This window comes from Drosophila sechellia, chromosome 3R, assembly GCF_004382195.2.
Source record: "Drosophila sechellia strain sech25 chromosome 3R, ASM438219v1, whole genome shotgun sequence".
In the NCBI taxonomy this organism is placed as follows: domain Eukaryota; kingdom Metazoa; phylum Arthropoda; class Insecta; order Diptera; family Drosophilidae; genus Drosophila; species Drosophila sechellia.
Window position 1 is genome coordinate 26,673,655 of NC_045952.1, and position 24,718 is coordinate 26,698,372.

At 42.9% G+C, this 24,718-nt stretch overlaps 1 protein-coding gene across 2 annotated transcripts in view; it reads left to right on the forward strand.

Annotated features, from left to right (window-relative positions):
• Positions 1-21,401, forward strand: part of LOC6618748 (nucleolysin TIA-1) — an 84,461-nt gene extending 63,060 nt beyond the window's left edge. For both annotated transcript variants that reach the window (XM_032721798.1, XM_032721799.1), the window contains exons 4-9: positions 10,399-10,474; positions 18,627-18,729; positions 18,813-19,005; positions 20,571-20,915; positions 21,043-21,211; positions 21,269-21,401. In XM_032721798.1, the coding sequence (XP_032577689.1) occupies positions 10,399-10,474; positions 18,627-18,729; positions 18,813-19,005; positions 20,571-20,915; positions 21,043-21,211; positions 21,269-21,310 (928 nt within the window). In that variant the 3' untranslated portion in view covers positions 21,311-21,401. The remainder of the gene's footprint in view (positions 1-10,398; positions 10,475-18,626; positions 18,730-18,812; positions 19,006-20,570; positions 20,916-21,042; positions 21,212-21,268) is intronic.
• Positions 21,402-24,718: the final 3,317 nt, after the last annotated feature.

Genomic DNA, 24,718 nt, shown 5'->3' on the forward strand with positions numbered 1-24,718 from the left:
CTTTCACCACGAGTATTATGCAAATCACGGCCCGAGACGATTTCTAAAAATCTGTTTACGAATGAGAACATCTGTTGGGTAAAATATTTCCCAACAAAGGCAAAGGCTTACTCCTTTGCCATGGAATTTGATTTCACGTTTTGTTTTCTTTGCCCATTGGTGTTTGTGCAGCACAGGCTGCGTTTGCGATTCATATATCGTGCTTCAATAAAAAAATTTTCAATATTTCTAACTTAAACACCCACACAGGCGAACGCACTAAGCCTGGCCAGGATCAAACTCTCAAATCGGCGGAAAAGTAGGAATGTGCCGCTCCATCGCCATCATCGTGGGCATTGCCATTGCTACAGGCTAGATTAACTCGGCTCTTTTGCTCTTTGTTGTGTTGTACTCGCATTTCAGGACAATGGGAATGCCAGCCAGGATGCGTGTATTTCACAGCACATGTTGCTGAGTGCACTGAAATTCCTTTCAATACCGAAAATACCGAAAATTGATGCACGGCCAGTGCTCTCACGAAATAAATATTTGGCCAATGTAGTAATGTTTGCAATAACATTATGGCCCTCATTGCTCTGAAATTCCAGCTTGAGTTCACGTTAGGAATCTTCGCCGCGGAATGTTCTCCAGACTGCCATTAACTTAATGTTCGATATCAGCCGAAAGCAGGCGAAAGGATTGTCAAATTCAATAGCAACACATGTGGAAATATTGACTATATATTAATTAATCGTCCACAAGACCGAACTATTTATTTTACCGGCAAAAGCGCAATCTGTTTTATAATCATTAGGATTGTTACACATATATATTTGACTTGTTTTCTCAATGTGTAGGAAGAGAAAACCAAACATTAGCCACGTACAGATAATCAGCACCCAAAGGTGCACTCGCCACCAAACCCATAAAACGAAACGAAAAACAAAGAGCCACAAAAACCAACAAGCGGCAAGAAAAAGCTCCTGCAACTCCTGCACAGCTTAAGCGGCGATGGACTGGCCAAGACAGAGAGGAAAAGCGGGGTCGGAAAAGCGGCCGGGGCAGCGAGTGGGAATCGGGGGAAATGCAACTCCCAGGTCAGTTGAGAGGGCCAAGACCGCCGCTGCACTCGATGCAAAAGTCAAAAGCATAAAATCCGATAGCTTCCGCTAAGCTGGCTTATTCAAGCGTACGTAGGGCTAATAAAACATTTCCAAGGATTTCGCTAGGATTTCACGGCCCAGGTCAGCTTGGAGATCTCGAGTTTTATTTACGGACTTTTGGCCGTCCACATGGCCAGCAAAAGGTGGCCATCGAGTGGCAGGTGGCACTGAAAGGCCACACTTGTTAACTTGTTGGCGCCCTAAATTATTTCTTAATTGGCTTGGGTTGGCCCAGCATAAGGAGTATGCCAATTGAACACCCACGCCGAATGGTGTTGAATTCAAAATTAAAGCTGACTTTATCTACGAAGATAGAGAACAGCTATCTCAAGGAAGTGAATAGCACAATGTGCAGAATGGCGACAAACAAATTCCAGAGACAGCCAGAGATGCTTATCCTTAATGATGCTGTAAAAGGTCCTTCTCGTACCAAGTACTTTTACGCAGAAAGAGTTTATGGTATTCTTGGAAATTCAAAGAACTTGAAGCCTTAACATTTGCTTTACGTTTTACAGATTAAAATCAATCAGCCAATCATAAAGTACTTTCTTTAAATGAAAATACTTGAATACAGGGTATATGCTAGTCTCATACCGTTCATAGCCCCAGCTGTAGCTTTATCTCACTCACCGGGGTCACAGTTTTACCAAGAAAACTTTCTTGAAGCCCCCGCTATCCGCTTTTTAGCCTTTTCAGGCCCGAAGCAATCAAAGTTTCGCAGCTCAAGAAAATGGCTGGGGCATTTGTCTTGGCTTCTTCGAACTGGCACTTAATTGCCGCCAGTGCTCGACTATCAATAAAACTATGGCCGGCGATGTGACATGCAAACGAATGCCGGATGAAATTATGCTTACCAAAAAAAAAAAAAAAATGGATAACGAGCCAAGTTGCTACAAGTTTTTAATAGAGCGAAACAAAGGAGCTGCATTCCAGACATCCGAACTCCGAAAGTAGGCAGCAAACTGGCGCATAAACTGCTGAAAAGATGATGAATTTACAAACGACTCCATAAAGTTGGCCGCAGTGAAAGCCACTCGAGTTTTTGTGTGCCGCTGCTGCCCGTTGTCGGTGTAATAAACAAACTTTTGAGCAAACTTTAGTTCACTACTTTCGCATCCCACTTTTTTTTGTGGATCCACTCGGCCGGGATGCTGAGTGGTGCATGTACGACAAGTTTAACACCAGGGAGCAGCCGAACAGGCCACGCTTAGTTAGCCATGTAGATGTAGATGATGTAGATGATGCAGCCGATGTCCGGGGGTCGCTGGTCCTGGTCGCCGGTCTCTGGTCGCATCCAGTCCATTGACACGCCGGGGTCGCTCATCTTTGGCATCATTAAGCGCCGTTTTGCGGACTTCAGTTGGCCAGTTGGAGCTGCAGGTGGAGTTAGCCAAGTGCAGTCGGGCAGAAAGTGAGTCTCAACGTGCTGGAAGGGGAACGCAAAGATACAAAGGCGAATATTTCAGCTTTTATGACTTCCAGACGTCCTTTCTGACGAAGGAATAATAAAAGAGCTTACTACTTTCAAGGAAGCTCACACTTTTGTTGTAAAAGCTTTAACTCAAGAAATAAATATGGCAATGATAATGTTAAGCATAGCTTGTTGCCATTAAATGGAAGCCAAACAAGATTATTCTACTTACTGGTGAAAGTCTTAAAAGTGCCCTAATGATTTATTGATTACTTCGCATTGAAATGAATTGTAGACATACATATGCTTTGGGTAATCAAAGGGAATCTTTACCACGTTCCCGGTAAAATTTAAGCTTTGCCGCAGGAACTCCGAGTCGCCTTGGTTCGCTTGAAAACTAATTAATCTAAATGGATTTTTGTTGTTGCATTTTGCACTCGTGCATATAAAACAAACACATGCACATACTTACTTTCACACACATACACACGGGATAAAGTCGAGTTAACTGTAAGCGGAGCACTCAATGAAAGCGAAAAATGGCGAGGGGGCGAAAGGGTGTGAGCGGGGGAAAAGCGATGGCGGGGAAAACCGAAGCGAACCGCAAGCAATTTGCATGTTTGAAACCGCCATTCCATTCACCATCGCACCACCCGGCCATTGCACCATCCAGCGACCAGCGCACCACCCAACCGCCCCACTCACTGGCCATCAACTACTATTGGGGGCAAACACGAAAGGGGCCGACCGTGTGTGGCATCATGCAGAAATCGGGGACAGCGTTAAAGTAGCCTTATCGCCCCGGCATCAGCTTCACTTGCAGCGGCCAACAACTTCAATGTGGACAGTTTGAAGCAGTTTTATTGACGTGTGTCCGGGCGTGGCCACAAGGGGGGCAGGATCCATGCATCCATGGATCCGTGGAGCCATGGATTCAAGGAGATACATGAAGGGGGGCGTCGGGAGGTGCACTATTGCGTTATAAATAACGCCCTATTCATTCAGTCGGTCGGTTGGTGGGTAAATGCACTTCAGCGTTTAGCCTGCGGCTGGCATCGGTTAATGGAATTTATCCATTCTCACGGAAGCCTTAAAGTTTACGAGCAAGATTTTCAGGAATGGCTACTAGTAGTGGTACTGCTACTGGCACTCAAGTCCAGAAGGACGAAGGACCCGCAATAATTCATGTCAAATCAATGCCGAAAGGATGAGCGCGGCTAAAAGCTATATCTTATATAATTTATTGAACACACATACACGGAAGGAAAGTTGCTGGATTTGCGTGTGTGTGTGGGACAACGGCGCCATTTTAATTTGATTTTACCAGTTTTTTTCCTGCACAGCCCGTTTTGGCTGCCGCTGGCGTCGTTTTGGCCATATGTGACAGGACTGACCATTTAAGGATTTTAGCTGATGAGAATTCAACTAAGCGGACGCAAATTGAATAAAAAGAATGGCCAAATGTCCGGCGAAAGGAGCTGGCGCCCGAAAGTAGGCAACGGAAATTTTGCAAATGGGATATCAATTTTCAATTTGGGTATAATATGTTTAACTACACAGCAGATCAAGACTGAACATAACTGTAGCAGTTGCATGTTTAATTTTCAATGATAAACCTGTTTAAGCAATTATTTCCCAGTTGATTTCCATATATTTCTCAGAAAAATAGATTTTATCGCTTTCATAAAGCGGTTTTTCCTCTTATTTTTTCGGCTGACCGTCGAACCATATTGTTTACCCTTCGTCCTTTACAAAGATCCTGCCATTGTCCGTTGTGTACATGTGGTGTTCTTTGTGCGGTGCAGCTGTTGGTATTTCTGCGTGGTTTTTGGCGGTACTCTTTCGGTTTCTGTGTTTTTTATGCTTTTCGTTTTTTGCCGGCACATCGTTTATTATGCCAAGCGAGAAATGCAATATTTTCTCCTGCGCCGCTACGTGGCCGACAAAAATATTTACAATTTGGCAGCGGCAATGTCCCTTCAGTGGAGCCACCATAACCATGCAGCGGCAGCTGCTATAGAAACGGAAGCCATAAAAGGAAGCGCACTCCATAAAAAAGGAGGCCACACACCATTCGGCTAAGCTCAAAAGCGGCAACTTCAATCTTTGAATGTTTTATTTACTGTAAAATCGATATGGCTTTTTGCTCCACCCCACCCCACACACCCATCCCCCTGTCCCACACTTTGCGCTACGTGCTCGGAAAAAGGGTTGGGGTTGCCAGGGGTTAAGGGGCGAGCGGGCTTAACACACAAGTGCCAAGCGTAACGAGTTGCATGCAAATTTCTCCTTTTTGTTTCTCGTTTTGTGCTCTGAAATATCAGCTCCGCCTCTTGCTCACTCTCTCTCAAAGGGAAATTTCAATAGCAAAGCGTGGAAAACCTCGGGAAAAGCGATTGCAGGGGAAAGCAGAGGCAAACGGGAAACGTTCAGTGTCCATGGCAAATCACACACCACATAATTTTCCCGCTGCACTGGAGACACACTAACTCACTCGCACTCACACACACGCGTAATGGCTGGCCTGGAATTAGTGAGACAGTCGCTGCTGCCAGGATCCCCAGGCGCATTACGTATGCATGACGTTGGCAGGACGAAAAGGACGAGGAGCCCACCAAAGCAGCCGCGTCGCATCGTGAATGGCGTAAATGCCTGGACAGGAGCGGCAAGAGCCTGCCTCCTCCCAAAAATAAGAGGAAAACTAGCAACACAAGTCAAGCAGTCGCATCCGCACCATTCAAGCGATAGATGGCCTTCTATACACTGAGACAAATATGGCTAAAATGGATTATGGACCACAAAAATAGAAGCATGTCTAAGGCACTTAAGTTTTTTTCCTCTAAATTAAAACTTGCTGTTCATGGGTTTCTTTGTTATACGTATACCGGTTTTCTGCTCATCCCCTTCCTAACTATTTTTTCCAGTGTTGGATTGAAAAGAAATGGGGAATGGATGAAGTTGGGGGTCAGGTCTCAATGCTGATTGCGATCGCTACCGGTTTGGCCATTTTGGCCACGACTCCCCGACGTCGGGTCCCATGTTGATAATTCGAAATTTGTATTCCAATCTTCAAATTGTCTCCAAAATGGAATTGATTTTATGCAGATGAGCATGAAATTGTCTCAATGCGAGTTTTGCATGCTGGTGTAAATAAATGTAAAGATGTCCTGGCCGAGGGAACAAGGACAAGGACGTGATGAGCTCGACTTTTCTCCGGTTTTTCGATTTTTTTCGATTGTGCTTGATTTATTTTTTCATCGGTTTGGCTCTGCCACTTTTGGCCATTTCGCAGAGTGCATGCCGCATCAAAGATGCGACGTTTACGGATTTGTAATTCACGGCAATTCAGCACGGTCTGCCATTTGGATTCGGTAACCGGGTGCCTCGAACCCAAATTTATTACTTAATTCTCTGGGACGGCAGATGCCACTGGCCGGAAAATCAAATCAAATAAAAGAAGGCAGCCGCAATGGAAAGCTCATAAAATGCTCCAAGAAATCCACTTTAAATATTTGGCTAACCAAAAAGCCAGAATTGGAGCTCCGCCCCCACCCGATTTTTACCCATCAGAGCTCAAACAATGCGCTCGCTTGCATTTCATTTGAATTTACAACTGTATTCGGTATTTGAACGGGTGCTGAAGTAACTCTGCCACGCCCCCCGTTCCACGCCGCCCGCGACCTGCAATCGAACAAGGAAATGGAAATCATCATCATCAGCCATCAGGGTTATCGGCGCAGAGGAAGCCAATAAAATGCAAGCACGAGACAAACACAAATCGAATAAAAATGCTTGGCGAAAAAATCGAAAAATTCGCTATGGAAATTCAAAACTGGGAGGCGAAAAAAACGAAATGCGGAATAACTGTGTAAACATGGCCAACAAAAATATTTCAAACACGCAACTCAATGTCGATGATGATGCCAATGTTGGATGCTGGATGAGATGCTATTCCTATGCGATGCGATGAGCTCCCCATTCCCGTTGCACCAACGTTGCCAAAAAGGAAATTGAAGGACAACCGCCATTCATTGATTTAGTGCCAGGGATTTTGACTTGGCTTCAGCTAATCCTGTAGATATATATGTACATTCTCCATTCTATATTCTTCCTTGTGCTGTACGCGATATTATCGCTTTTCATTTGTTTGCACTGCTGAGTAATTTGTGTTTGCCATCGCTGTTGATGTGTTCAGCATGTCCTGCCAGCCCGATTCCTAAGCCCTTTCCTTTCCGATCGCCCGATTTGTAAATTATATGTCTGCCAAGTGTGCCGATGGGGTGCAGATAATGCTCTTAAAGTGGCCAGGAAATTGCAAATTGCTGGTTAAGTTGCGTAGGCAAGTTACGCCCTAATAAATATGTTACTAGTCGATTTCTTGGCCGTTGTGGCCTTTCTTATGTCTATATTTGAATGGCTGATAAGGAAAAGCCAATGTCTGGCTACATGCGGAAGAATTATGCACGCAAACATTCAACTGTTTCCGTGCTTATTTGTTGTCTGGCTAGATATGTTAGGTTTTCGAAATCGAACTCATATTTTGTGCTTGCCACCGGGAAAAGCCCACTCAAACTCAAGAGCCATATCTCATGCAGTTATCAATGGGCTTGCCTTACACTTCCCACTTCAACCATTTCACCCATTTCACCATCGTGGAGCACAAAAATCCCATGCATAAGTTTATTTCGCCGGCCAACTTGGAAGCGTCTATAAATCATCTATGCAATTTTAATTCAAATACAAAAGAATTTCCAACACATGGCAAAGGGGCCGGAATGGGAGCTGCATTGCTAGCATAAACCAATTGCATAGGCCAAAATAGCGAGGACTCCACAACTAATGCGCTCAGCGCGCACCGCAAACATTCCTTCGTCCTTTCGGCCCACAAATCCCCCAAAAATAGATCGGGCCAAAAGCTACTCGAGTCCCGGGCCAAAGGCTTTGGGAATAAAGCCAAAAAAATATATGCAGTATAAATAACCGCATTTGTATGAGTACGTGCGTGTATGCGAAATATTTTGTTTAACGATTATAGTTTTATGCACTTAAGATAGCAAAATATTTTCCTTCTCCTCTGGTTAAATTTATTTTCGAGTATCAGGCACAGAGCTTAAGCCATAAGCAAAACTTTTGCCAATATTTGTAAAATATATATTGATTGGCCCGAGTCGAGAGTAAAAGAGGGGAAAACAAAAAGACGGAAAGGCTTATGGATGTACATGTGCATACAGATCTTACTTATGCACATTTATCCCCTTTCCCTAAGTGTTCTTGAACTTTTACCCTTTGACTTTCGAATTCAAATTGTTCTTCATTGTTGAGTGATACAACTCGAAAAGGTCATTAAACTAACAATCATTAGCTTGTAGAGCTCGTCAGTCTGTAGGCTTAATGTTTAAATTTTTGTAATACCTTAAAGTGCGTGACACTTCAAAACAACAAATAAATGGTTGGGGTCCCTTCAATATAAAATATATCTATATACCACTTTCCAAATAAATATATGACGTGATAATTGTCAGTATTCAAGCTCAGTCGATAACTATTTTTGAAAAAACTAGTAAGTTAAGGGTATATTGAAATCACATTGAAATCAAATTTTCGTGGCTGTGTTTTGCATCTCCCGAGCGTCTCACACTTTCCCCTCCAACGACTTCGTCGCTCAATTCTTTGGACAAACATTGGGCACAGCTGGTGCCACGCCCCCAAAGGCCGATGTGCCGCCCCCATTGGCTGCAGCCGTTGCCTGCAAATTTTGCAAGCATTTCGTGCATGATAACAAACTGTGTGGCAAACGCACAAACGTGGCCATCGATGCTCCTCCACGAAAATCTCTTGGCCTGGGGCACAAAGGTTGTGTTTGTTTTCTGTTAAATGTTCAAATATATTATTGCAGCCCTTAGATACTGGAGGCTACTATATGTGTGTGCGTATGTGTATCTACATGTGTGCGGAGCGAAGAGCACTTGCAGACATTTTCAAAGTTGTATTTACATGCAAGCAGGAAATTGTACACCTCCCCCACGCCACTGATGTTGTGTCTGCATGTTAAAATATTCAAACAAAAACGTTATGAAAATATGAACTGTGATTTTTATCGATGGTGAAATATGATATACTCCGGGGAGATGGCGGTGGATGGTGGGTTAGAAGGGTAGGCGGTCTCCAAGGGAGTGCACATACTGTCCTGGCCTTTAATTTGTTAGCACAATCCTTCCCAATGGCAGTCAGCACCGCTGACAGGCAGTCAGGAAGTGTGTGTTCTGTGCACTGGGAAAAACTTTGATTGTAGTCTCAATATGAAGAAAACCTACTAGTGCTTAGTCAGGGTGTATTTAATTGTCGATGTATTGTTCTTAAAAAGAAAAGAAAATTCTTTCAATTCAATTTAGGTCTTTCGGCAATGGCTTACATTCATTGGTTAAGTGTGTTTATATACGTTCACTGTGTTTTGCCCTCCTGAGTGTTTGCCCTCCTGTTTGCATTGGTGTTGGCCAGCATGCCTTGTTTGTGTGTTTGCTTGCGTGCCGGTCAGAAAACCTTTCGCCTGGCCAAACCAGAAAAACCTCGGCCCCGAGCAATTGCAGCCGAATTCCTCTGGTAGCTAATAAATATTAAACTTTAATTAAATATGTTTTTTGTTCGATATTTATGTGTGCATCGACTGAATTGCGTTGGCAATCGCATTGCAATTTCGCTTCTGGCCAGCCCACCCATAAATTTACAGCCTTGAAGCGCCCCACCAAAGCCAAAGCGCCAAAGGCCATTAAAATACGTTTCCTTCTTTTTTTCGCCAGCCACTTAACATGGTGGTTGCGAGAACGGGGGGCAACACGGACTAAACTAAAACTCATATTAAAAATTGACTTTTATCGTGATTTACAATCAAGTTGGCCTTTTTTAAATGCCGTGGTCGACATGCGGGTTTTGCCTTGCTGGCCCCCAGTGCACTTCGAAAAAAAGATACTATGTAGAATCTTTGGAAAGTAATAAAACAAATGCTGCAAAGAAAGCAAATCAGTTTTGCTTGGATTCTTAGTAAAAGGCTGTGTTTCGTAATAGATTTCTTCATTAAAGACAAATAGGCTTTTCATTCTTTAAAAAATGTATTTAAAATGTACTCCTCTGCCTTTTTTGAGTTTTTAAATAACGCAAACTTTTTCGGAGTGGCCTAAACTGGTTGCCTAGTAGCTTCGCCAGCTTGTTGTTGCTGTTGCGGTTGCCCCACACACTCGCACACACACATGGGTGTCGAACCGAAAAGGGGGGCTAAATATTTCTTCGTGGCTTAGGTTGGACGGGCCAACATATTTAAGCCGAATGCTGACGCCCGATTCTCGAGCAGCGTCCACGACATGGCACGACACGTGGTTTGGTGGTTTGGCGGGGTTACGGCTTTTCGGAATGGGATTGGTATTGAGAACCAGGATGGGGGATGGGGAATGGCGAATGGAGGCCGTGGCAAATCCCCTTGGCCACGCCCACTGATACACCCTCGAAGGCGGAGGGCTGCAGTCTATATCTCTGCACTTTCATTACGAAATCCCCTTTTCTCCGCCAAAAGCTTCATATTTCCTCACACGTAATTCCATTGGATTTCCAATGTCGACATCGACTTTTGCTTCTTGACTTCAACTGGGCCAAGCGTTTGCCTTTTAATTCGCTCAAGGGGTCCTGCCATATTCGCAGGACCCTTGCGCTGGGTCTGAAGTGTATAAACATTAAGCTGATAACTCTAAATTACCCAAATAAATAACATAAAGCTACATTTTAATTGTTTCCCACTCCTGTTCGGAAAAGTTTTACTCGAGATTAACCATTTTTATTTCCTCCATTTTTTTGCAGAGACTGCAGAGTTGTGCGCGATCCGCAGACGTTGAAATCAAAGGGCTATGGCTTTGTCAGCTTTGTCAAGAAATCGGTAAGCTATCCCAGCAGATTTGCAACATCAAAGGCTTCCTTCGCCGGCAATTAGAAATGTTTCAATCAAACTCGCATTAGTCGCTACACAAGTTTAATTCTCTAAGTAAGCACACACACAAAAGCACACTAAGGGGGAAGTTGGCAAATGAAATCTTAATTAAAACAAGTGGAAACTTTAGCTGGCATCCCATTTGACGTTCCAGCAGCAACTTAACATATCAAAAGACACCTGTGGCTCCACCTTCCTTTCCCAAACCCACACTTTCCCCACGTTTGCTCAAGATATACATAAGCCACAGAAAAGCCAAACGAAGCGCACACATTTTTAAGATTTAATGCATTCTGCTTTTCCTTTTCTCGGTTAACTGCCAAGGGGCGAGTATTTGATTTTATTCTCTTCCTCATGGACACACTCGTATATCAAAAGCGTGCGGCTCACGAATCTGTAATGTTTTTTTATGGCCACAGATGCAGCGAATCTCACGGGCTCCCGAGGCTGGAAAGAATAACCCGAAAAGAAACCACCCTTGGGGCACTGTAAACATTTACACATCATATTCAATATGTTTAAACCGCAACTGATAAGGGTCCAAGTAACTGCTGGCAGGACTCCATATCCCTGTGTGTGTGTTGTGATTGAATTTCATGTGCCTAATAGGTAGAAAATTCGACAAAGAGGCAGCAAAATCGGGAGAATGGGGGGTTTTACCAAGTTTATGGAAGGTCCTTGCGGTTAAATCCTGTCAAGAAACTTATTCAGCTTGCGAAATTCAAGACGATTTTTAAAGAAGTGTTATTCTTAAGAAATTTTATATGACTATTTCATAGACTAGTTTTATAAAAGATGCGGCTTTAATATTTTACTTACATTTTCTCTACCTCGACTTAGAAATTTCCGAAATTCATAGAACTCAAGGCATAAACATGGTTTAAATCATCAAAGGCTGCCGAGTAAAGCCAAGTGAATTGCGTGTCAGCCAGTGGAGCAGAAAAAATTCGAAAGCTTAAGGCTTAGAATCTGAAACCAACCAACCACACACGGAGATTTATGCTCTCATGTACTTTTGGGAAAAGCCAAATCAGTTGCCGGAGAAGGCGTAAAAGCCAAAGGTGCCGCTAGTCAATTAGGCGGCAAAATGTTCCAAATTATTAATTTAATTTTAATGCTAATGCCATGAAGTGTGCAGCCGACATGGCCCAATGATTTGGCAGCCAAGCCAATGATTTGTTTGACATCGAAGAGATGAGCGCGGATTTGCGTTGGAATGTGTCGTGTGAAAATACAACATAATCTCTGACACTTGGCTGCTGCCACGCCCCCTTCGGCCGCACGCCCAGCTGTCATTCGGCGATATATGTGCACAGATATATGTATAGATATAGATTTAAGCCAAAAACGAACTTTCCGTTCGTAGCCTTTTTGCAACTGGCTTGTTTTAGTTGGAATTATGGCCAATGCGGCGTACACTTAATGCTTTTCCCCAGCTAACTAGTTAACTTTTTGTGCTGCAAGTGGGGAATGGGATGCCAATTTTCGAACTTTCTCGATTAGTTTCGATGCAAACGAAAAGAGGAAGAAGTGCAAACACACAAATGCGCACACACACTCACAGACCAAATAGCAAACTCAAATATTTCAAATTAAGTTTCTTGACATGCGTTTTGTACACAGTCGCTACGCCCTAAGCTGCCACGCCCCTTGTTCCTGAGTCCCGGCGTCGCTTGCAGCTGATTTAATGCAAATTTTATTTATGCGAAAAGTTTTATTAAATTTTTGTGCAAAGTTGATATTTTCTGTGGTTTTGCGGAAATTGAAAAGTTATTTTTCGAATGGCTTACTGCACACACACACGCACATACTCGCATGTGTGCGCACTGCAATGGCAACTGCAAGCGGAAAAGGAAGAAACAGTTTTCTTTCATTCAGCACTTCCGTTCGCCGGCGCATGAAATTTTGCCAATCGCCATGGCTTTGCATAAACCCAATGCCAAAATGCCAGATCTGCTCAAGCATCTCGAGAAATATTTAACGTAAATTGTTTGGCAACATGTTTTAAATAAACACCAGAGCATTACCTCTCCTCCCCAGTCAGCTCCTTAGCCACTCCTCGTCCTCCTCCTGGGCGACGCATACAAATTGCCATAATTTAATAACCATCAAGGCAAGCTGAGCATTTGCATGGGAAGCTCTTCTCGGGAAGACGATGCCTGTCTGCGTGTCATTAGCATCATAAATCACAACAACAACGCCAGCGAGTTCGAAAAAATTTACGCTGGCATTAAACGCAATAAACATGTCGATGCCACGAGGAGAGTACACACAGAGAAACTGGCTATCAATCAGGTGGACTCTTAAAGTATACGATTTCATTTCATACCCTTAGGTCTTCATTTACTATAAATATAAATAACTGATAAAAGAAATAAAGCATGATTTTTTGTGAACAAGTCCCTTTTTGTTACCGTGCAGTACTTCCTGCTCCACCGGAAATGCTAATGCCTTTCGCCATTGCCGACGGCTTCTGTTATTGTCACACAGCCGAGGCATATTAACATATTATTGCATACTCACATGGCAAAAATAAAAAGTGATCAGCACATTCAGGAAGCGGAAATCACCGCCTGCTGCATCTTGAGTGGCTTTTCTTTTTGACACAAAACTTATTTGCCAGCGTTATGGAGACAAAGGCAGGCTCAGGGCCCGAGATGCATTTAATCGCATTACGCCCACCGCCGTCGCCTCGTTTTGCTTTCCACGACAGATTTTTCGTTGTATAATGCACTTAAATTTATTTAAAAGTTGCCACAACAGAAGATGGCAGCAGGGCCACAAAAATACAAATAATAAAAAAAATGCAGGAGGCAAGCGAATTGACAATGTGTGCAGCGAACAAGATATAATGTCGACTTCCCGGCCACGCCCCCCATTCTTTTCATCATCTTCTTGTGCAGTTCATTGTTGCATTATTATCATTTGTTCTTATTGTTGTCGCTGCTGCCGTTGTCGCGGCGCACAGAATGCCTGTGGTTAACCTCGCACCACCCAACCACCCACTCCAATAGCAGTGGTGATGTTTCTTTTATGATTCCGTTGCGTGTTGCTCCTGTTGCCTGCCTTGTCATGTGCATGTGCACTTAAATTAAAAAGCATTCCGCATACATTGGCCTTAATTTGCGCTACGTGCCGTCTTGCCACAGCCAAAATTATGAGAAAAATCAGCAACCACCATGAGATTGATTACCCACCTCTTCGATGCCAACTAATTTTTTTGGTAATTATTCAGGTGTTCTTTGAATAAAAAGTGAAAGCCCGTCAGCAAGAACCAATCTCCAAACAAGAGTAAATCAATTATATTCTCTACAGCAGGACATATGCAGAAATCACAGCTAATTTATCAAATCCCCAAAACTCTTCCAATATTTGTGCCTGGCTTTAAAGTTTATCCCCCGCCCTAGTGCTTTTCAATTTATTTAATTTCAAGCCAGGCAATAAATTTGCTGAAGCGTACAAAACTCGGTTATAAATATAAATGGCCTGGACATTCATTTTATGCTTTCCATAATAATTCAGGAACTAGTGATTTGAGGGCGATGTAGGGACACCACGGCTTACAAACTGCCTACACACGCATAAGCTCAAGCCTCGGGGGCAGTAACTATAAAAAAATGGTAGAACCGAATGGGAATGGGAAACAACGGCCAGAGCTGACATACATAAATAAATCCCATGGAATTATGCCTTGACAAAAATGCGTTCTAGCGTGAAATACTGATTTTTTGGTCAACAACTCCCAACATCGTCGATGTGTGTGTGTGTGTGGTGGTCAAAAATCGAAAAGCGTTTTGGGCCTAAGCGGAATGAAAACAGTTTTTACCGTTGGCTGGCCAGACAGATTCAAAGATGACTGGGCCTTATCTGCGCTCTTCGATGGCCAGAACATCATAATACTGGATGCCGACCATCATTATCGTTCGAGAAGTCCGCAAATGGAAGGGCATTTTCACTGAGCAAACGATTTGCCACTTGAGTTATTTTATAAATATCAAAAAATCATCATCGGAACTGCGAGTTGTGAACTGAGATGCTGGTATATTTTTTTTTATCTGGACAACTTTAATATAGAACTTGGGATTGGGACTCGGATTGGGATTGGTTGGTTGGTTGGTTACATTCACGCTTATCTAAATAGCCACGTTAATGAATCTGACCGAAGAACAAAGCTAAACCAGCTTAGGAGCTGGGAAGGCAAGAAAACCTTTTAGCCGATGAAAAAAAAAAATAAGTGGGTAGGGGCTTGGCCAACACTAAATACTGGGCGTCTGCTACCTTTTTAAGACAAAACGGTCGCCGTTAGAAAAGCCAGAACCTTCTTATTTTCCCTGAATGTGTCCATGTGCCAAGGGTGTCGTCTATTTGTGCGGGTGGGGATTATCCCCTTTTTGTGTGCCGAGCTGCCCTTTTTTCACCTTCTTTCGCTACAGTTTTTCCTTTTCCGCCTGGACCTTTTCCGTTTTCGGCACAAACCATTTCCTTATTGTTTTAATAAACATTTAAAATGTCTTGCTTTCGGCTTACCGTGTTTTGTATACACACGAAACGTCAGCCGCAACCAGCGGCATCAACCATTTTGTGGCGTAAGATAAAGGGTTCCTGATCCCGTCGAGATCCACATGAAAAGTATGACAAAACCCTTTTAAACCACTTAAAAATTCTTCAACTTACTTTTGCTTTTCTTCATTCGCTTAATGAAGGTATTTCGCCTTTTTGGTCTTGTTTCCACCACACCGCCCCCCCTGGAAACTTTGGTCCATCCCAGCTCGTTTCCGTTGTTAGCCATGGTCCGTCCACGGAACGCAGCATTAAAGGATTCTGCGCCTTATCAAGTAATCAATATTTACAAAAGACCCGGGTCTCACTCTCGGTTCGAATTGACTTTACACAAGTTTCGCTGAAAATTCAATCTGTACGCAGTGAAAAATGTTCTTAAATTTGAGTGTCGCGGAGGGGGAAAAGTTTTCAGCCAGCCATGTCCATGAAAATTAATTAACTTATCTCGAAGGCGGAAGTTGTCATTTAGGAAATTTTCCAGCGACAAGGAAAAACTTCGAAGCAGGCCTGAAGTTTTAATAAAAGGCGAGTTAAAACTAGAAACGGTATAGAAACTAAATATTATGACATGTGCGCGTATGAGCTCCAATTCCGATTAACTATAGCACCTCAGTTAAGCTTATTTTTGTTCAGTGTACGCCAAGTTGGTTGTCACAGCGACAGACCAGAAAACGATTCAAGTTTTCCTCCTATTAGCTGCAAATTTGCCATTCACCATTAATTAATTTCGCCCAGTCAACAAACAACAGGCAAAACCGCACACAAAGAAAATGTGTCGCTCCACCAATGATGCGAAATGGGCTAAAACCCGGGCCAATTCCCATTGTCGTCTGTCTGCAGACTTGATCCAATGCCGTAGATTTGCAATTAGCCTAGGCATTCTTGCCAACAACAGTTTTGGTTTGGATTCGGTTTTTGGGTCGGACTTTCATAAATAGTTCGACAAGTCGTAGTGGGTGCCATATTGCGGTCGTCGGGCTCCCATTTTGAGCAAGATGAATTGGCAAATTACTGGAGGGGCTCTTGAGGCCCGAAATTGTGTTATAATCAACTCATTAAGGATGCTTGAAGATTTCTGTGTCGAGGTGGATTAACTATGAGAAGAAAATTGTTGGTCCTAATAGAATTATTGTCTTCGAATCGAGCTTTAAGCAATGCAAAATTGCCCTCCTCCCAAGTACTATTATTTTAGTTATTTTTTTCAGCCATTATCCTGTTAACTTGCTTTCTTCTTTCACCAGCATACACTTCCTGTTTTCTAAACAATTTGCCACCAAAATGATTGATAAAGTTTCCTGGCTTCAAAGACTTGTCAAAGCTGGGGAAACTGGAAAAACTGGAAAACTCGACCGAAAATGTCCGTTGCAGTTAGGACAAGTTTTTGTGTGTGTGTGTGTGTGTCTGCTCTTGGCCATTGCATTAGCCAGGACCAAAGTTGTTCTAACAAACTCCCCGACTCATTTCTCTAATCCACACACAATCATGGCAAGACAATTTTCATTGACACATGCGATTGCAATTGGAATTGGCAAAGAAGAAAGCGGCACAACTGCACTTGTAACTGCACTTGAAGTGTCTGTCCTTTGATAAATCCTGAATGATGTTTTCCGCTGCGAAGGACGAACAATCGGGCGAAAAAGGCTAGGCTTTAAGCTGCCGTAAAGTCATTGGTGAAATATTTAAATAACATTTCATGCCCGGAAGAAAATCGCAGGACGAGGGATGGGCATTGTGGTATTGTTTGCAGGACTTGTTCTTGTTGTGGTTGCCATTGCTGTCGTTTTTGTTGTTGCTGTTTGTGCTGTGAGGGAACGTGAGTGTATATGTAATCAACGATGCGTATCGCTTAAAAAATGTAAAATTTATAGTTTATGCAAATATGAAAAATGCAACTGGCAATGCATAAAAATGCGCACGCACGCAAACTGAGCGACGTTGCCCGGGAACAAACGCACACTGGCAAACATGGGAGTCCACACACACACACATCCTGGCACTCACACATGCAGACATTAAATTACTGACAAAGTTGGGCGACAGTTGCATGGTTTATCGCTGACGGGGCAAGCACTCAATTGTTGACTCTTACTCAAGTGGTTAAATTACAGGGCCAAGAAAACCAATACACAGCAATTTACGCTGTGGGATTTTAAGTACCACGTAAAAGCTATTTAAGAAACGACTTTAATGCGCAATTTTTATATTTTAACCCCAGGAGCTCTGTGAAAATTAATGAATTTGTACAAGATCCTGTTCTGTTCAGTTCAATTGATCTAGTTCTGAAAAAGATTGTCAGAAATCAAGGATATATGGTAACTTATTTAAATATGGATACGGTCTATAAACGCTTAGCAATTACAGGCCCCCTCGAATGAGATCTGCTCTTGAAAACCCTCGAAAGTTTTTCCCTCTCAAAGTTCGAGTCTACTTTCGGTTGGAAAACGTCGTTTTTCAGCCGGTGCACGTCAACGCTGATTTCGAGCGCTGCACGTAGCCGCCACAAAGAGTAGGAAAATTAATGGAAAAAAGAAAGGAAAAAGGATGGAAGGTGGGCCGGTGGCCTGGTGTCTGGCACGCTGGTGGGTGGGCTGTTGTAGGTGCCTAGTTACAGTTGCTGCCAGCCGCAGTCGTATCCGGATGCGGATTCGACTTTGCCGCCATTTAAGGGACGTGCAATGAGCAGCTGCAGCGTCTGCAGCGCCGCAAATGCCATTATTGCATTGCATTGCTTTAGCCGGCTCCGTTCGGTTTCGGTCTTCGGTCTTTTGGTGTGCCGCAAGTAAATTGCTATGAAACGCCCACCACACATACACGGAAACACTCTCAAGCGCACACACACATACATATACACACGGGGAAAGCAGACTGCATGCAAGACCTCCTGGCAGTTGCAATCATTTCGGCATGAATCACGTTTGATACGCACGAATTACCTTTTATGCGAAATTGAAATTATAATTTGTGCACGGCCTTGTAAATGCTACGTATAGAGTCAGCCCCTTGCCTCCTCCTCCTACCACCCACTTTGCCCCTCCTTTACTTTACTTTACTTTACACAAACGCAGCCAAGGAAAATCAAAGAGCAGCAGCAACAATGTCGCCTGCTAACCACAAGGAGCAACTTTCCAACGCGATTGTTTTCCACGTTCTTTTTCATTTTTTCGTCTCTGCTTAAGCACTCAAAAAAATTATTATTGCACTAACATTTTCATAGTATAAATAATGAAAAAACAGTTTAATCATTTAATAGAGATAACTTCTCATTAAATTGTTAAGAATTTAATCTCGTTCGATAGGATTGCGAGTAGTTAGGGGATAATTATATTTTTTCAAGTGCTTGATACTTTTGTTGCTTCTGCCTTAACACTTTCTGAGCTGTTTGTTTATAAATTTTGGGCTGGGATCTCTACTTAAAAACCAGGAGCAGTCTTTCAAGGCGACTTAGCAGCCGCCGTAAGCGGCTTAAGCGGCTAGACAAGCCCGCGTAAATGGAATGGGCTCTTAGCTAATTGCGCTCTCCATTTAATTTGGCTCGTTGCAGGAGGCGGAAACCGCCATCACTGCAATGAATGGCCAATGGCTGGGTTCGCGCTCGATACGCACAAATTGGGCCACACGAAAGCCGCCGGCAACCAAGGCAGACAGTGAGTATCCCATTCCATCAGAGCAACCTATCCGAACCACCAAGCCATCCCGCGTCTCAATGTCACATCTCGCTCTTCCACAGTGAACGCCAAGCCGCTGACCTTTGACGAGGTCTACAACCAGAGCAGCCCCACCAATTGCACTGTCTACTGTGGAGGCATCAACGGAGCCCTCTCCGGATTCCTCAACGAGGAGATTCTGCAGAAGACCTTCTCGCCGTATGGCACAATACAGGAGATACGGGTCTTCAAGGACAAAGGATACGCATTCGTGCGGTAAGTTGACAGGAAACGATATTTACATGTATAAAAGTAAGATTAAGAACTCTACTGTCCATAAGTACTTAATATGTAAAAGATACTTCATTTACAAATTAAAACATTTTCATTTGCTTCTTAAACATATGTGTTATTCATATTAGAATTTTATATTTTGTGTGCTCCCATATTTCTGAAGTACCCCACCGTAGAATAAGCGATCAGGCAATCGATCAAATAATGGAGCAATCTTTCCCCATTTTCTGTGCCCCTATAAGTGTGCTGCACATTAACCCTTTGTGGCCCGCCATTTTGATTTGCCGCCTGCATGGGTGTGCGTGTGCTGCGGTCTGCGGTGTCATCGGTGTGTTTCCATTGTCATCGTCGCCGATGCACACACACCACGCCATATAAATGTGTGCGTGGCCCCCATCCAAACCGCTCGCCGTTAATAAATCAACAACACTTTTACACTCGACAACAATAACAAGGAATGCAACAACAGCAACATCGAGAGGCAAATTTGAAGTTACAAACAGAACAATGAACCGCAATAACAGCGACGACAACGATGGCACGGCAAAGAGTAAAAACCAAAACTAAAAAAAAAAAGTGGGGGAATAAACCCCCAGCCAAGTAGTCGGCGGTGCAGGAGGCGCAGAGTTGGCTGGGTACCGGTGGTGCTGGTGGTTTTGGCGGTGGAGATCGCAGCTGCCGTCACGAATGCTGATAGGGTTTTAATGGCAGCCGTTGGCCCACGACGGACTGAGTTCACCCCACCGCAACCAAAAGGGCAGATACGGATAGGATTCGCTCACTGAGCAAAAATATGGGTGACCTGAAATATAAATACAAATATATTACTTTTACAAAACTACCGCTCTTCAATAACAATGTTATACTCAAAATAGTTTAGACGAGAAAAATTAAATGTTTTCATTCATGAAAACTCCTTACTTTCGTATATTAGTAGCCTTTTTTGTCAAGTGTATGTGTGAAGTGTGATGAGTGCGGAGGGTGGGCAACAAACGCATTGCAGTTACTGGCCATGTCCATGGGCGCCTTTTGTGCACTGCTCCAAAACTCATTTGTGTGTTGCAAACGTGATGCAAAAAACAGCGACGAAGGGGAAAAGAAAGTCGAGGAGAAAGTGAGAGAACGGGCGGAGGCAGGAGGCAGGAGGCGGTGCGCAGCGGAGGCATTGTTTGGCATTTTGTAACATAATGAGCTCGGGGACTACAAGTGCAGCAGCAGCTGTGGCAGAGTTGCTGCATCATTATAACCAATCCAGCAACAACGGAATAATTCCACAGAGGCTTGTATCACTTTTGCGCTTTGTTGCCGCAGCGGGTTAAGCGGAAATTAAACCAGGCCAATCTGCTGCCTGCTTTTAAAAAGCAAAAATCCAGTAGTGAATGTGCTCAAGATATATCTGATAGCTAGTTATAAATTAAATATTTAAAATGCTTATTTTAAAATTTAATTTTATATTTTTGTTCCGTTTTTTTCCATTATTAAACGATATTAATTATACGAATTTAAGCCTTATATATTAAGCATAAATTTGTTCTCTCACCTCTCAGTTTCTCCACCAAGGAGGCGGCCACCCACGCCATCGTGGCCGTTAACAATACGGAGATCAACCAGCAGCCGGTGAAGTGTGCGTGGGGCAAGGAGAGTGGTGACCCCAACCACATGTCGGCCATTGCCGGTGGGGCCTTGGCCCAGGGATTCCCCTTCGGCTCGGCGGCAGCGGCGGCCGCAGCGGCTGCCTATGGACAGCAGGTGGCCGGATACTGGTACCCGCCGGCACCCACATATCCGGCGGCAGCCCCCGCCAGTGCCCTTCAGCCCGGACAGTTCCTGCAGGGCATGCAGGGATTCACCTACGGTCAATTCGCCGGCTACCAGCAGGCGGGATACATGGGGTGAGTTTGAGATCCAGATCGGGGCAGCAAGGGATTAAGCTGTAACAAAGAAATACATGAATACATTTTAATAATTTGTGTTAGTTATACGCTTTATTTATGCCCTCTCTATTCTTTGTCGCTTCAGAATGGGCGTCCAGCTGCCCGGCACCTGGCAGAGTGTGCCGCCCCAGCCTCAGCTGGCCAGTGCAGCGGCAGCCACTGCGCCGCAGATCACACAGAGCGTGGGCAGCGCATTGCCGCAGGCGGCCGGAGTGGTCGCCTATCCGATGCAGCAGTTCCAGGTTAGTCCACAGGTGAGTGCTCAAGGAATTCGATGATTAGGCGGTGCCTAACGATTGTACATCGTTTAGCTGGCGGAGGACGAGTGGATGGCGCCCAGTCTGCTCGTGTAGCTGCCATGAGGGATGGCCATGTATCCCACACAGCAGCACCAGCAGCAGCAACAACAGCAGCAGCAGCAGCAGATGCTGCAGCAGCAACATGAGCAGCAGACGTCCGGCGAATATGTGAAGGAGCCGCCCTACCAAACGCAGCAGCTGCAGCACCACCAACTGCAGCAGCAGCAGCACACACACAACCAGCATCAGCAGCAGCAGCACTATATCCACCAACTGTACTATCCATCGCACTGGGTGCAGCAGCAACAGCAGCAGCAGCAGGTCGCAAACAACGAGCAGCAGCCGCAGCAACAGCAGCAACAACCACCAGTGGCTCAGGTTTATGGCATGTCCGAAGTGTAGAAGGGTGCAGCATACACGTAAACGAAATCTTACCCTAGATTAAGTATACGCCATGGCGACAGCAGCAACCACACAGGCCAGAAAGTGCAATAGTCGAATCCAAAGTTGATCTAATCAATCGATAAACCAAGACGGTTAACCCGAAAACCAAAGTTTAAATGTGTGTTATTTGTGTCTATTTTTGAGGGACTTTCCTGTGGTTCGAGGAAATCGCCTCAGTCAAAAAGAAAAATATTAATAATGATAACACGAGAAGCTCTAAATGTATTTTAGTAGGTATAAACATATACGCGAGTATGTAGGTATGTATATACCAGAGTAAGAATAGAGTGGGTGCTACGAAGAGAGTGGTTTTGATTTACCAGGGCTTACGTTTCAGATAGCAAAAGAAAGTATAACAAACCGAAAACTAATATTTAAGCGTAGACTAAGCAAACAAACAAAAGGTTAAGAGAAATATGATTTGTTGACTGAGAACTCATTTGGGAAAATTTGCCCCATCTTCTATGAAATTCACAGAACCGATGATTTTCCACTAGATTCCATTCCGATGATCATTTCACCGATATATCGATGTGCATAGGCCTAAGAATTAGCAAGTAGTCAAGGGCCATTCGACTGGCCCACCATTAGCATCGATCAGTTGAGTCACGACTATGAGTGTTATCCAGCATTATCTAGAGGAATATCAAAGTAAATGTACTAACTGAGTTAAGCACCGACAACTAAACCGAACCCGAAAATGAGAAACACACCAGAAATCGAGTAGATAATTGCACTGAAAACAGAACGGATCGATTGAGCCAGAGAATATATATATATATGTAGATGGACCCATGACTAGATCAAACTATATATCCTAAACGATACCCATAGAAGAGGCTACTACACATACACACAAACAAGCACACGCATACGCAAGCACGCACACTCACACGTAAGGATCCTTATTCATGTATCTGTGTTTGTGTAACGTGTAAATGTATTAAGGTAACCTATAAGAAACTAAGGAAATAGCGAAATATTTAGAAAAGGATATGAAAGAAAAACGTGTAGCAAAAGCAAAATACAAAATGTAGTCAATGTGTAGCTAAGAATCGTAAGAGTAACTGTAACACTATACATTAAAATGTAAACCTAAACACAATTATTTATGGTATTTACAAAGGCAAAACGGCTAAGAAACGGAAAACGAAAGCGAATACAAATTGTAAACTATTTTTTACAAACCAAAGAAAACAAAAATTGAGAAAAACTAATTCATAATGCTAAAACGGAGAAATCAAAATTAGAAATCTTTCAATTGGATAATTGGAGTGGAGCCAAAAGAAGCGAGTCTAATTTCTATAAGTTGTGATGAGAGCAAATCGATGTTACGGACAAAGGAAACTGATTTATTTTTTCAACTTGGCATAACATGTTTTTGAAAGCCAACGACAAACTGTGCATCGACGGATGCATCACTTTACATATATACAAATCTATATATATACACCTATATATATACATACATATATATATATATATATATATACATACATATATATATACATACATATATATATATATACTAAATGTTATTTGAGCAGACAAGAAAACTGTGTGTCAGAGCAAGCTATGCGTAAATATAAATATATAAATAATGAAAATATATGGAAAACCAATGAAAATTAAATAAAATTGTAGCTGAACGTATGTTGGAAATGTTGGAAAATTATGGTAAAATTACGAAATAAATTTAATGAGACGGATGAAAAAATCAGAAATACTCTACGACATATACATAATAGCATAATTATATTTAATTATATAAACATAGTTATGGTGTAAGCAAAAGAAATATAAATAAATGATTCAATGTTGTGTATGTACATATAAAAATATGAAAAAGGTATATCTAAAAAACATATAATTAAAAACAAGATATATGTGCGCATAACAAAGGCAAACTAACTAAAAGGAAATTGTATTAATATTTGCATATACATGTAAAAACAAACAAAAAAACCAAAGCCTAGAGCAAACAACGCGGCAGGAGAGCATCTGTTTTTGCAAAGGCCCAGCGCAGACATATGATAGATCATTAAATAGCGCCCATCAGATCCAAACCACCAACCCAGCCACTCGCCTATGTAATTGCATTTGTGACAGCAGCAGGAAAATCGGAGAGCGAAACATAAACAAACAAACAAACAGTATGAAAAAGAGAATTATGAAAAGTGTGCAAGCAAAATGCCATAATTATGTTAAGCGCCTATCAAAAGCCTATCCAATTCAATCAAACCGAACGAAGCCCCCGGAACAAACTAACAAATACACATTAATGCCCACACCAACACCCACGCAATCACACACAACCACACACACACTTACGCACACTTGAGTGTGTGGCTGCAAACACGTTAATACATGCATAGAAAAAGGCGCTGCCAGCGATTGCAGCCGAGCAAGAGAGAAATAATCAAATAAAACGGAAAAATGTTAATCAAAAAACAGAAAAACAAAATTAAAAACAAATGCCTTGACGTCTTCTTATTTTCTTGGGGATCCTGGAAAGGGGTTTTGAATCGAATTACCAGAAAGGAGATTTGATTTACTAATTGTGGTCCATACTTATCGATTAATAACATTTCTATGACCTATGGCCTATAAATGACACCAATAATAAATTTGAGACATCTCGAAACCTTAATAAAGGGTAATGGCTTATGGAACAATACATTTATTGCCAGTAATCACACATCAATGCCTGAATGGATGCATTTGCTGAACTTCAAATTATTGGTGATTCCACCCAGGGTTCTATGGAATTATTTCAGCCCGATAAACTGCAAATGAATTTGCAATGCTAATTGGAAATAAGAGAAAAGCTGCTCCAAAGTCACCCACCCACCCAGAATCGAGCGCCGAATGTTTCGATTCAAACCATTTTATTTTTCAGTATGGAAGTGGCCCACACCCCTCCCTCCCACAGCAATCGTCGCATGCCAGTCACGTAAAATCAAAATTCTTCCCCACATGTGAGTGCACAGAAAAAAAAATATAAAAATAGTGCAGAGA